The sequence below is a fragment of the Mustela erminea genome, chromosome 12, assembly GCF_009829155.1.
Source record: "Mustela erminea isolate mMusErm1 chromosome 12, mMusErm1.Pri, whole genome shotgun sequence".
NCBI lineage: Eukaryota > Metazoa > Chordata > Mammalia > Carnivora > Mustelidae > Mustela > Mustela erminea.
In genome coordinates this window covers 682,314-694,283 of record NC_045625.1, presented here as the reverse complement: position 1 = coordinate 694,283, position 11,970 = coordinate 682,314, and the positions used below count along the sequence as shown (strand labels likewise).

The window sequence follows — 11,970 nt, the reverse complement described above, 5'->3', positions numbered from 1 at the left end:
GGCGCGAGCGGGGGCGGGGGGCGGTAGCGGCGGTTGGAGTGGTCGCGGCGGCGGCGGCGGCGACCATGACCCAGCAGGGCGCGGCGCTGCAGAACTACAACAACGAGCTGGTCAAGTGTGAGCGGCCGCGCGGCGGGGTGCGCCGGGCGGGCTGGGAGGGCGCGGGGCTGGCCGGCTTGCAGGCCCAGGCGGCAGCGGGCCCGCCGTGCGGGGCCGAGCCGGGTGCACGGCCCGTGCGTGGGGGTCTCGGCTCGGACGGCGCCGGAGGCCGTGCGGGGCCGCAGCCGCCGGGCCGGGCCGCAGCCGCAGGGCGCTAGGTGTGTGCGCGGCGAGCGCGGGAACGCACGGCTGGAGCGCGCACTGCCTCCCAGGGGCTCGCCGGCGGGTCTGTGCGGGGCGTCCCTTGACCCTGGAACCCCTAGGAGGTGGGACACTGGCCTGGCTCGGGGGCAGGTGGCCCGGCCAGTCCTGGGCCCTGCAGCACGCTGCCCTGCTGGCAGGCGGTGGGCTCCAGAGGGGGGCGGCAGCCGCCGTCCCGCTTCCTGCGCGGGGTCCCAGCGCCTGCCCCCCGGCCGCCCCCGTCCCCGCAGGCATCGAGGAGCTGTGCCAGAAGCGCGAGGAGCTGTGCCGGCAGATCCAGCAGGAGGAGGACGAGAAGCAGCGGCTGCAGAACGAGGTGAGGCAGCTGACGGAGAAGCTCGCTCGGGTCAATGAGAACCTGGCGCGCAAGATCGCCTCCCGCAACGAGTTCGACCGGACCATCGCGGAGACTGAGGCCGCCTACCTCAAGGTGGGGTTCCTGGCCCCCCGGGGGTGGAGGGTGGGGGCCGGCGAGCTGCCTGCCGGCGGCGGGAGCTAACCTAGTCTGGCTTCCCAGGGTGTGAGGAAGGGGCTTTGGGCTAGTCTCAGAGGCAACAGGGGCCTTGCTGGCCCTGCCCAACCCTCCTCAGGGGCTCCCTCCTCCGGTGTGGCCAGAGCTTCCTGACGGGTGGAACCGTGGTAAGCGTCACCCGTGTTTCCAGATCCTGGAGAGCTCGCAGACTCTGCTCAGCGTCCTGAAGAGGGAAGCTGGGAACCTGACCAAGGCCACAGCCTCCGAGCAGAAGAGCGGTGGCAAGGACAGCTGACCGGACGCAGGCGGTCGACAGGTTGGCCTCCAGCACTGTGTCGACTCCACGACTGCCTCCTTTCACTCTTCCGGGTAGCAGGAGACCATTGCCAAGCTCCACCCGCCCCGGGTGGCGAGGACAGCCCACCAGCTGGAGTCCTGGCCCTGGGCCCACGCAGGATTTGGGGAGGGCAGGCTCTGGGTCACTTCTGCTCGGGGCCTGGGGTCCCCACACCCACCTGTGCTGCCAGAAAGGCCTTGCCTCCCTAGTCTCAGCACCATGGCCGCGCACTCACCTTGGTGCCCAGGCCAGGGGAATGGGCGGGGGCCCTCCATCTTGGGGTTTGCTATGGTAGCCTGTGACTGTCAGTAAAGATTGTGTTTGTAAAAGTTGGACTACTGGCTGCGGCCTATGTTTTGAGTGTAGGGCTGCCCGATACACCCAGAATCAATAGGAGCCACTGCCCAGCTGTGGCACGGCTCGTCTTTGAGAGGGAAAGCCCAGAGCGGCTGTTCCTGTAACAAGCCTTATTGGCTTTGAAGGCAGACTTGAGCATCTCCTGTGACCTTGTCACCCACCCTTTCTCCCCACCAGGGCTGCTGGCCCCTTTCCCCCAACTCCACTTAGCCTACCTTACTTTCCAGGGGGTGATCTGCCTGTTGGTCCTGGTCTGTGCCATGCCCTCTTACCAGCACAAGGCCTGGCTCAGGGAGATGCCCTCTCAGCACAGGCCCTCCAGACAGGGCTGTGCCCCAGCTCCAGGATTCTGAACTTCGCTCAGCCCAGTGACTCTTCTTCCCAACAGGGAAGATCACACCAAGCACGCCCACTTCCAGCCTTACACGTTGCCTGGGGCCCAGCCCTCCATCCTGAGTCCCCTCTGGGACCATCTCTGCTGCCTGTCAGCCCCTGTGGGGGGTCCCTGCGGCTACTGCTTCCAGGGGCCAGGCAGGTTTGGGAAGCACATATTGTTTGAGAGGGTCTGGGAAAGCCTGGCCCACCCCACCCAGAAGAACACACTAAGAACACTGTCCTTCCCAAGCTGGCCCACGCAGTGTTTCTTACGGGCTTGGCTCTCCCGGAGGGACCCCCTTGTGTTCAGTGCCTGGACCCTAGAGAGCCCCAGCTCCCGGCCATAGCTGAGCGTGCGGTTCTGCACCTCTCACTACCGCTCGCACTGAGCCCAGGGAAGCCGTCTGCCTGCCACAGCCTTGCTGCTTCCTGTGGGCCAGGTAACTTTCCAAGCCACACAGGAGGCTCTGCCCACCCCCTGCCCGCTCCTCGTCCCCTCCCAAGTGCTTGGCCTTTAAGTCAAACCACTCCCGTCCTGCCAGGGTGCCGCCCCCCAGCTCCCACTACGTCAGCCCTGGATGGGAGAGGGTGGCCCCAGAGGCCAGATGTGCTCACGGGAAGGTTCCTCTCCCAGACCAGGGGGTGGCTGGGATGGGGGCAGAGCAACTGGGACTGCGGCAGCGAACGGCGGGACCACCAGGACTGCGGCGTGTGGGGGGCGACACTGGGCCATCCCCGCAGCTGGTCACCGACGTCCTAGCCAGGCTCCCACTGTACCCTCCTCCCCACTGCTAGGGGCTCAAGGCAGTCCCCTAGACCCCACCACTACTCCCTGCTTCTCAGGCCAAGGACCACATGGGAGAGCAGAGGCGGCCTTGTCCGGTGCTATTTATTGAGTTCCTCGTCCAACGCAAGTAAAGACGCCATTCGTCACAAAGGGGGTGGGTTGAGGTCTGCTGTTGGGGGTTGTGGGCAGGGAATGGCTTGAAGTTCCAGAAGACAGGCAGCCAAGCTAGTCCTTCACACACATCGGACAGCTGCTGGGCATGGTGTCCAGCAGGACCCTGTCGGTCCTCCACAGGCAGTGCCCCCGAATCAGGGCTGGAGGGCAAGGCTCCCCCCAAGGGAGGTAGGAGCCCCCAGGGCCCTAGACTCAGGCCGAGCACCAGCACAGCTGCGAGACCCCAGGAAGGGAGGGTGGGATATGGCAGGGCAGAGCCTGACGGGGCAGGAGGGGGTGCAGAACGAGGGCAGGGCTCCTGGGCACTGCCCAGCTCCCAGGGCTCAGCCTTGGCCATCCTGGCAGGGCCGGGGTCAAAAATAGAGAGCAGGCTCACTGCGGAAGTCTGAGAGGTCATTCTGACTGGCAGGGGTGAGCTGAGAGAGAGGGACACAGAGAGCTGATGGGGCTCATCCAGAGGTTAGAGAGAACCCCCCCACCGCGCCCCCGTCCCTTGTCAGCCCTCCTAGCCCCAGCCCCACTCACCATGATCTCCTTGGGTGCTGGCTCTGCCTCCCTCGGAGCCTGTGCCGGTGTCTGCTGCTGCCATTTGTTAAAGGCCACGGAGTGCTTTGGAGTGTAGCTGGACAGGCCTGTGGGCCAAGAAGCACATGTGGACGTGTGGCCCAGGCCAAACCCTGGGGCACCCACTCCACAGGTGGGCACTCACCTGAGCTGCCGTCCGGCAGGCGAGGGCTCTCAGGCCCCACACTGTTCACAAAAGTGGCTCGGGGCAGGAAGAGCGCAAAGGGCTTCTCCACCACCCCATCCGAGCTGTACTCCTCCTCCTCCTCCTCTTCCTCCTCCTCGGCCTCCTCCTGGGCCTCAGCCTCCTCCTCCTGCACCAGGGAGCTCTCAGGGGGGTACTCGAAGGTCGTCTGCAGGCGCTTGTCATTGAAGGAGATCTTCATCTACGGGCAGGAGGCACATCAGCGGGGCCCGGCTACCTGGCCACCAGCGGACCTTGAGCCCGACAGCTGGGCCCAGCGACCCCAAAGAACACGGCAGAGGTTGTCAGGCCTGGGCAGGACCCGAAAGAAGGAGGAGCTGCCCCTCATCAGAGACCACGCCTTTACCTGTATCCTGTAGGGCCAGGCCAGAAGGACCCCAGGAGGATCGGGTCCGGATGCCCATGGCAACCCAGGGCCAGTGTGTCCAGAAACCTGCGTCCTGGGCCCCACCGTCTGCTTCCTATCCCAGGCCTGGGCTCGTCATCTCAAGTAACCTACCCTTCCCAGGGACCAGATCGTAGCCCCAGCGGGAGCCCAAAGTCTCGGGGTCTCCAGAGCTTCTGTGGCAGCTCCCAGGGTGGAAGGTCTGCCTTCTCAGGGCAGCACCAGCCACACAGCCTTCCTAGCGGCTCTGCGTATGGCAGGAGCAGGGTCCAGGTGAATGTACTTCGAGGCCCTGCCTTCCCAGTGGTGAGCAGTCCCTGTGGTCGGCTAGGGCCTCTCTCCAGGGCTGAGCTCACATCTTGGCTCACCAGCCCCCTGAATGAGGCACAGTTCAGCATGGACCACCATGGCTGGGCAAGGACTGGGCACACCCAAGCCCCAGGGTCCCCACGAGGTGACAAAGCAGGGTGGCTGGCACACCTAAGCCCCAGGAAGGTGGCACCAAGGGCCATCACCCTGTTTCACAAACTGCCTCAGAATTGGAACAGAGCTGCCCCCCGTGGGGCTGTGGTGAGCCTCTCCTCCCACCTGCACCGCCCTCTGGCCCTCGTGCCCTCATCGACGCCGCAGGCCGCGCAGAACTTCACGCCTGAGCAAATCATCTCCCCTCCCACCGGCCTCAGAGCCCAGGCCAGGCTGCTGGTCCTGAGAGGAAGCGGGGTCAGCAACGAGCAGGACTGCAGCCGGACCTTCGCCCGCCCTGACCCAGGACCCCCTCCCCACAAGAGCCCCAGGCCTGCTCAGCAGCGCCCAGCCAGGCCCAGCGGGCGGGTAATGAATACGAGAGCCGTCGGCCTGCAGCAGATGGGACCAGCCCTGCAGCAGCTCGAAACATTAAACTCCTGAGCACGGACACCAGCAGGCAGCTCAGGTTCCTCCTCCTGCCTTGGAAGGAGCCACAGTCAGGAGCTGGGCCCCCAGGCAGAGAACCATGGGACCCGGGGACAGCAGGACACGGAGGGGCCTCATAGGAAGGCTGGACTTGCAGCCTGGGCAGCAGAGGGACCCGCGGCACCGGCCTCGGGGGGCAGCACCCGGCGGAGTCGGTGTCCAGAAACAAGGGCTCCTGCTCCTGTCCCCCCCCCGCGCTCCCCCGTGGCCGCACGAGCGCACCCCCACGGCCACGGGCGTCCCCGTCCCAGCGTGGCGCACACACGGACCTCCGCTGGGCGAGCCTCGGGCCCAAGCCCCGTCCTCTTTGTCCTAGCCCGCCGCCCATACAAGAGGTCACGGATAAGAGCAGACAGGTGCAGACCACCCAGGTTAGCCAAAAGCAAGAGCAGAATACCTGTCCCTGTCACTTGAAGGCGTCCCGTCCCTCTACCGGCCCTGCCCCCCCAGGCCCGCCCCAGCCCTCCAGCTGCTTCCCCCTGGGCCGAGCAGGACAGAAGCCCAGGGCAGGATGGGACTGCCAACCCAGGGACCTCCCCCTGCCCCAAGGCTCCACCATGAACAGGGCTTCCAGTCACCCCTGGGTCCATGGCATTGTCCTCAACGACCCTGGGCCCTCCAGGCCCATCCCCCACCGCGGAAGACACAGGAAGGGCCGGCTGCCAGGGCCCGGCCGGATCAGCGTGCCCTCATTTGTCCACATGACCAGCTCCTAGTGGGGAGACCGAGGGGGCTGGGCACACACGGGCACTGAGCCTGGCACGGCCTGGTCAGGCAGGGGCGGGGTGGTCTCCCAGGCCACGGTCTGCACCCAGCTGGGGCCCCGGGCTTGGGTCACATCCCACCTCCCCTTCAGTCTCCACCCTTTGCAGCCAGTGGGGCTCACAGGCCTCCTTGGGGGTGCAGGTCGCTGGGTCACAGGACACCCTGTGACGAATGCTGCCAGGAAGGGGCTGGCCTTGGGCTCGGGGCAGAGGAGCCGGGCGTGGCCAGGGGCCGGCACTGGGCACACCTGGCGGGGGTGGGGGGGCTTCACCTGTAGCCTGCAGGTGGTTTCTGGCTTGGCCCGCCTCCAGCTCCCACAGGCCCTTTGCCCCCCTCACCCCGCCCTACCAGTACACACCCAGCTTGCGTTACCAAAGGGCGTCCACGCTGGACTCTGGTCTGGGAGCTGGGTCCAACCAGTCCCTGCCGGCAGCGAGGGACTGCCCTGCCCCCGCTCCCCAGCCCCCTCGGCCTCCTCCCATCCCCCACTCAGTCTGCCCTCTGGGAGGCCGCCCCACACAGCCTCTGCCAGAGCTCCCACAGCAGCTTCCCGATCCTCCCAGTCTAGGGCGGCACCCGCCCAGGGCAGAACTTCCAGCAGGGGGAGGGGAAGCGGCGGAGCAGGTGCTCCCGTGGCCTCTGGCTCTGGAAAGCCACTGCAGAAGCCCTAGGGGGAGCGGGAAGGGTGAGAAAGGGCCAGTGGGGAAGTGGGCTCCGAGGGCCAGCGGCCGTACCACAGCCCTAAGGACCACCCGGTAAAAGCAGGGTGCTGGGGCGGCACTTCTTCCACAGCTGAGACCAGATGGCCCAGGGTGTCACAGACTGAGCTCTGGGGATGTGCACTCGTTCGGGCTGGCAGAGGACCCACAGGTCGGGAGGTGAGGAGGGCCAGACCCTCAGGAGCCTGGCCAGGTGGCCCCTGCAACGGGGCCCACACAGCACCAAGCCAACGACCCTGCGGGAGGCGGGGGAGGGCACCAGCTGGATGGTCCCCCCAGCCGCTGCCTGTGGGCTGGGGCAGAGGTGAGAGGAGGCCTGGCCACCAGGCCCCACAGTGGTCAGCCCCTGCCTGGCCATCAGGGGAGGGACAGAGAGGACATCTGCCACTCTGCCAAGAGACAACCAGTAGGGACAAGTCCCCCCCAGGCAGGCCTCCTGGGTGCGCTGTCCACTGGGCACCGCCGCCACCCCAGACAGGCCTGTAACTCTCCAGGTTGTGCCCACACTGACCGGCCAGCTCAAGGGCAGGCTGCCCAGGAGAGCCGGACCTCAGCACCGCCTGGGAGAGGCCCCAGCACCTCCCACCACCCTGGTCAGCCAGCCATGTGGGGGTCAAGGTGAGCAGCGGGCCCTGAGGTCCCCAGTCGGGATGCGGGCACCAGGACAATGGTCCAAACCACCCGCTGGCTGGAGTGGTCCAGCAGCCCGGAGCCCAGAAGAATAGCAGGAGGAATGCCCAGAGGCTTGAGTCGGGGAACGGAGCACACCCGTAGCCCAAGCCCAAGCCAGCATCCTGCTCCGAAGGCCTGGGCAGCCCCACGCCTTGGCCCCACGCAACAGGGGTTCTGGCTCTTCCCAGGCTGGGCAGCTGGTGCAGGGGGTGGGGCAGTGCTCACAGCCAGAAGTCACCTCCGACAGATCGTGCTGCCAGGCAATCCATCTGGACCCCCAGCGCCCTCAGGCTGGCACAGAGATATGGGCCAGGTTGGTCTGAACTGCTCTCCACTCGGGGCCAGCGCCTGCTTCCTCCCACCGCTTCCTCCCGCCTTCTCACCCCAACCCTGCCACAAACGACCCCACAGTGCTGTCATCAGCTGCGGGAGGAGTGAATGGGGGCTCTAGAGACAGAAACTAGCACTCAATTCCTGCTCCACAAGCTCCACGACCTCCAGCCACCCTAAGGTTCCTCACCTACAGGGTGGGGGGCTGTTATCACCTCCACTTCTTGGGGCCAGCATGGAAAGGAACTGCCTCCCAGTTCAGGGTCAACCATCAGGAGCAGGCGCAGGGAGGTGGGGCTGTGGCCCACAGCACTACAGAAAGGGTGAGTCAAGGTCAGGCAGGCAAGATGGGCCCACCGGGAGTGCCAAGGCAGGTGGGTGTGGATGCCTGTCCCAGCAGATGGAGCTGGCGGGAGCACCAACGCCCTCACCCAGGAGGGGAGGGTATGCGGAGGAAGAGCAGGGCAAGGCCAGCCCACGGCGGAGGGAGGAGGTGGCTCACGTGCTTAGACAACCAGCAGGCACCGGTGACGGGGGCTTCAGTGACACAGAGCACATCACCACCCCCATCATCCTGAGGAAACTGAGGGTGGTGGCAAAGGTGGCTTCAAGGGTGAGCCACCGGAGAAGCCTGCTAGGTGCCGTCTCAGTTCCAGGGGAAGGCCCATCCTCCCGCACCTGCGGACGGGGTCCGGTGGGGCTGGCTGTGGCATTTGCCCCTGCGCCAGACTCAGGTGCTAGAATGACCAGGAAGAATCTGAGGAACGTTGTCTTGTGCCCAGAGGGTTCCGGGCCACTGGGCCGCTGGGGATTAAGACTCCAGCAGGAGTCCTGGTCCCCCAGCTGCGTCTCTCTGCACCTGTGGCCCAGCCTCCCCGGTGAGGGGGAGGGTCTACGCTGCTTCCGGCATCACCCCCCAGGCCTGACACACACTAGGAGGTCAAGAAACGCTCTCGTGAAGCCAGCTCCTGCTAAGCTCCAGGCCACGTGCCTTCGAGGGGAGTTGATCGTACCCCATGGAATAGTTCCCAGTGCTGCGCCCTGAGGCTGACAGCGGGGTAGGGATCTGATCACACCCAAATCACTGACCTCCTGCGCCTTCCCACTTCTGTCCTGGCACCTGCGACCCACGTAGGCCAGGACTCCAGAAGACCCAGCCAGGCTACACCCTCAAAGCCAGGGCCGCGGTGGAACCGACAGGCCCAGAACTACTTCTTCCAGCTGGACCCACGATGAGACAGGTCTGCCCCGCCAACCCCAGGTGCAGTCACAGGAACAAAAAGGCCGCCTTGGTGCTGGCTCTCCTGGAGCCCAGACCAGGGATCGCCCCTCCCCAGCTCAGCCCTCCTGGAGCTAGCATGGCCGCCCAGTCCGGGGTTTCCTCTGGTCCCCACAGAAGCCACCCCCTAGCCAAGCCAGGTGTCACCTCTCTCCCCTGCTCCCCGACTGACCTTCTTTCTCGAGGAGCCGGCCTTGGTGAGGCAGGACTTCTCCAGGGCCAGGTAGCCACCGATCACCTCAATCTCGTGCACAGTGGGGTAGCGCTTCTTCAGTGTGGTCCCCAGGGCGGTGGGGGGAACTGACGAGTCGCCCGCGTCGTCCTCCTCAGCCTCCTGTGGACTGGGCTCCCCATTGGCCTGCAGGGACCCTGGTTTTCTCTTGGGCACCACGGTGAAGGTGTTGCCACTTAGATACCGGCGCCCTGATGGGTGCCCGGGCCCGGCGGGGTGCAGGGGGCACCAAGGAGGCCCAGCAGCTCCCGAGCAGAGCAGTTTGGCTTCCTGGGGAACCTCATCCTCCGAGTCCACCTCATCGATGAAGGTAACAGGCAGTCCGGGCCTCCCAGGCTCCGTGCCGCTCTTGGCCAGGCTGGGGACCCCGAGGCCCTGGGCAGGCTTAGCTTCGTCGGCAGCCAGCGGACATAGGGATGGTGAGGACAGCCTCTGCCGCCCAACAGCCTGGTCCACGAGGGCAGTAGCTGGCCTGGCGCAGGCCCCCTCCTCGACCCCCAAGGGGCTCCTCCCTCCAATAGGCACGTTGTCCCTTCCAGGCACCAGCTGGGCTTCAAGCTCCAGGCTTTGGGAGGACCAGCCAACCTCTCTCTCAGGCAGCCTCCCGGCCTGCCTCCCTTCAGGAGGGGCGGGGGCAGAGTCCTTGCGCTTCGGGATGAACAGGAAGGAGTTTCGGGAGTTCACACGGAGGCTGGCCAGGGCCCGGGCCTGCAGGTCCCCAGCAGGGATCCTGTCTATGTCTGGCTTGGAGGTCCGCCGAATCTCAAAGGAGTCATTGGCGCTGGTGGCCGCGGAGACCCACTGGCGCTGGCTAGGAGTGGCACTGGCAGGGTTGGGTGTGGGCAAGGCCAGGGACGCGGCTGGAGTGGCACTGGGGGTCCCCGGGCTGGGGGGCGGGTGGCCCGGGGTATCCCCCGACTCCACCTTTGGCTTCCACTCGCCCGGCCCAGGTGCGGAGCCCGCGAGGCCGTTGGCAGCGCCGGCTGGGGTCTCGGGGGCTGCAGGCTCGTTCGGGAGCAGGCGAGGGCCAGCGCTGCGGTGCAGGCCCCGAGGGCGGACGGTGAATGAGTTGCTGCCGGTCCTCTGCAGGAAGTCGCTGCGCCGCGCCCCGGGGCCTGTACCACGGCGCTCAGGCTCGAAGCAGGCTGCGCGCTCACCCACGCGCGAGGCGGCGGGGCCGGGAGCCGGCGGGGGCGGCGGCGGGGTGCGGCCGCGCTCCGGGCTCCCGCGGCGGACCGGCGCGTCGAACTTCTGGAGCAGGCGGCTGACGCGCCCGGGCGGCGGCGGCGCCTCGTACACGAGCACCTCCGCGGCGCGGATGCGGGCGGCCGGGCCGGCGCCGGGGCCGGGGCCGGCGGGCGGGAAGCCCGGTGCCGACTCGATGATGAGGATGTTGTCGGCGTGGATGGTGCGCACGCCGGGCACGCGGTGGTACAGGTCCAGCAGCTGCTGCACCGGCCGCGCCCCCGCCGGCCCCTCGCCGCCGCCGCCCCGCGTCCCGCGCCGCCGCTCCGACTCCAGCCGCATGAACGGGTTCTCGCGCAGCGGGCCCAGACTGTCGGCCAGCACGAGCCGCTCGGCCGCCGGCCCCGAGGGCTCCGCCGCGCCCGCCTCGGCCCCGGTCTCAGGCGCCGCGCCCCCGCCCAAAGCGGCCAGCTTGGCCCGCTTCCGCTCCAAGATCTCCCGTTTCCAGGCGGGCAGCGCGGCGCGGGGCCCTGGGCCCGGCCGCCCCAGGCCGGCCATGGTGCGGAGCGGGCGCCGGAGCCAGCGCGCGCCGGGAACTGCGGTCGCCGCCCGCCGCCGGCCTTCGCGCCGCGGCCACGCCCCCCGGCCGCCGTCGGTCGGGGAGGGGCCGGCTCGGACCCGCCTTGCGGCCCGCGGGCCCACCTATGGCAGGGGAGGGCGGCCGGCCGCGCTGATTGGAGGCGGCTCTCCCTGACCTCTCTTTCCCCGAGGGCCTAGTTGGAGAGCGCCCGTCTCCCGAGCCGGCTTCCATTGGGGAAAGGCCCTCCTGGACACGCCCCCGACCCCTCGCCGCTCATTGGCGACCCCGCTTCCGCCTCTGCGCCATTGGCCTTCAGCGACCGGAGGGCGGAGCCCGGCGGGGGTGGGTCTAGGCGGGCGGTGCCCTCCGGATCCCCGCGCTCAGCCAGGTGGGTGACCTTGGCCGGGCTCGGTCCTTCCTCATCGTGCCCGTACCCAGTCCACCTGTTCCTCACGCTCAGAACCCAGTGGAAGAAGGGCCTGCCCGGGACTGGAGAGCTGTCCGCGCTGGTTCAGGGACTGCCCACCTGTGGTCCTAGCTCTTCCGCGGGACGTCGCGGAGATGCCAATGCTATAGCCTGACGCAGCGCTGAGATGCTTCTCAGGCACCCCTAGCTCCTGCCAGCCCCGAGAACTCACCCTTGCTTACACAAGCGGGAGAAGCCCTTCCCCACACTTCGCCAGCCAGGGCCCCCCGAGCAGGGCAGGAGGGCAGAAGCTGCGAGGAGGCGCAGAGAAGGCTCCCCGCACACAGCTCTCCGGTGCGGAGAGCCGCGGGAGCCAGGCTGTGCACTCCGCCCTGCGTCCCCACACCACTCCTCTTTCTCTGAACTTCCCTCATCCCAAGGCTGGAAGGGGTGCCAATGACCTTAAGGGCACAGCTTCCTCGCCCACGTGCCATGAAGAACCAACCATACTTGGAGGCGCAGGGGAGCCAAGGGGGCCTGTTGCCTGCCTTCCCCCTCACCTCTCCTGCACTCAGCACTTGCTCAGTAATAGCACTACTGCGTGCAACAGCACCCACCCTTCGGGGACAGGGCTCCAAGGACACTGGGGCTCTGGACAGACTGGGGGCAGGCTTCAACCTGGGGTGCCCTCCTCAGCTTCTGGGTCCCATGGTGGTCCACACCACCACTCTTTAACAGTGACTTACTCCTTTCCACTCTGCTAAGCCGAGAAAACACTGGATTTCAGCCTTCCAGAAGTCACGCTTCTCTTTCTCAGGACTCTGGTCAAATCACT

The 11,970-nt window shown here is 67.2% G+C and overlaps 2 protein-coding genes across 2 annotated transcripts; one reads left to right on the top strand and one right to left on the bottom strand.

Moving 5' to 3' along the window:
* Nucleotide 1: 1 nt before the first annotated feature.
* Nucleotides 2–1,504, top strand: SSNA1 (SS nuclear autoantigen 1). The gene is made up of 3 exons (XM_032308935.1): nt 2–117; nt 591–790; nt 1,023–1,504. The coding sequence occupies exons 1-3, from the start codon at nt 66–68 to the stop codon at nt 1,125–1,127; spliced, it is 357 nt and encodes a 118-aa protein (XP_032164826.1). The 5' UTR covers nt 2–65; the 3' UTR covers nt 1,128–1,504.
* A 1,268-nt stretch (nt 1,505–2,772) lies between these two features.
* TPRN (taperin) lies at nt 2,773–10,789 on the bottom strand. Its single transcript, XM_032308928.1, has 4 exons — nt 8,905–10,789; nt 3,572–3,812; nt 3,388–3,494; nt 2,773–3,278 (listed from the first exon to the last, which is right to left on the bottom strand). Exons 1-4 carry the CDS (start codon nt 10,705–10,707, stop codon nt 3,216–3,218), a joined length of 2,214 nt encoding a protein of 737 aa, XP_032164819.1. The 5' UTR covers nt 10,708–10,789; the 3' UTR covers nt 2,773–3,215.
* Nucleotides 10,790–11,970: the final 1,181 nt, after the last annotated feature.

Coding starts and splice junctions, on each gene's coding strand:
- SSNA1 (XM_032308935.1), top strand. CDS start 66: ATGACCCAGCAGGGCGCGGCGCTGCAGAACTACAACAACGAGCTGGTC. Junction 118..590: donor CAACAACGAGCTGGTCAAGT/GTGAGCGGCCGC, acceptor CCGTCCCCGCAG/GCATCGAGGAGCTGTGCCAG. Junction 791..1,022: donor CTGAGGCCGCCTACCTCAAG/GTGGGGTTCCTG, acceptor CCGTGTTTCCAG/ATCCTGGAGAGCTCGCAGAC.
- TPRN (XM_032308928.1), bottom strand. CDS start 10,707: ATGGCCGGCCTGGGGCGGCCGGGCCCAGGGCCCCGCGCCGCGCTGCCC. Junction 3,813..8,904: donor CCGGCTCCTCGAGAAAGAAG/GTCAGTCGGGGA, acceptor TCCTGCCCGTAG/ATGAAGATCTCCTTCAATGA. Junction 3,495..3,571: donor CCTGCCGGACGGCAGCTCAG/GTGAGTGCCCAC, acceptor CTTGGCCCACAG/GCCTGTCCAGCTACACTCCA.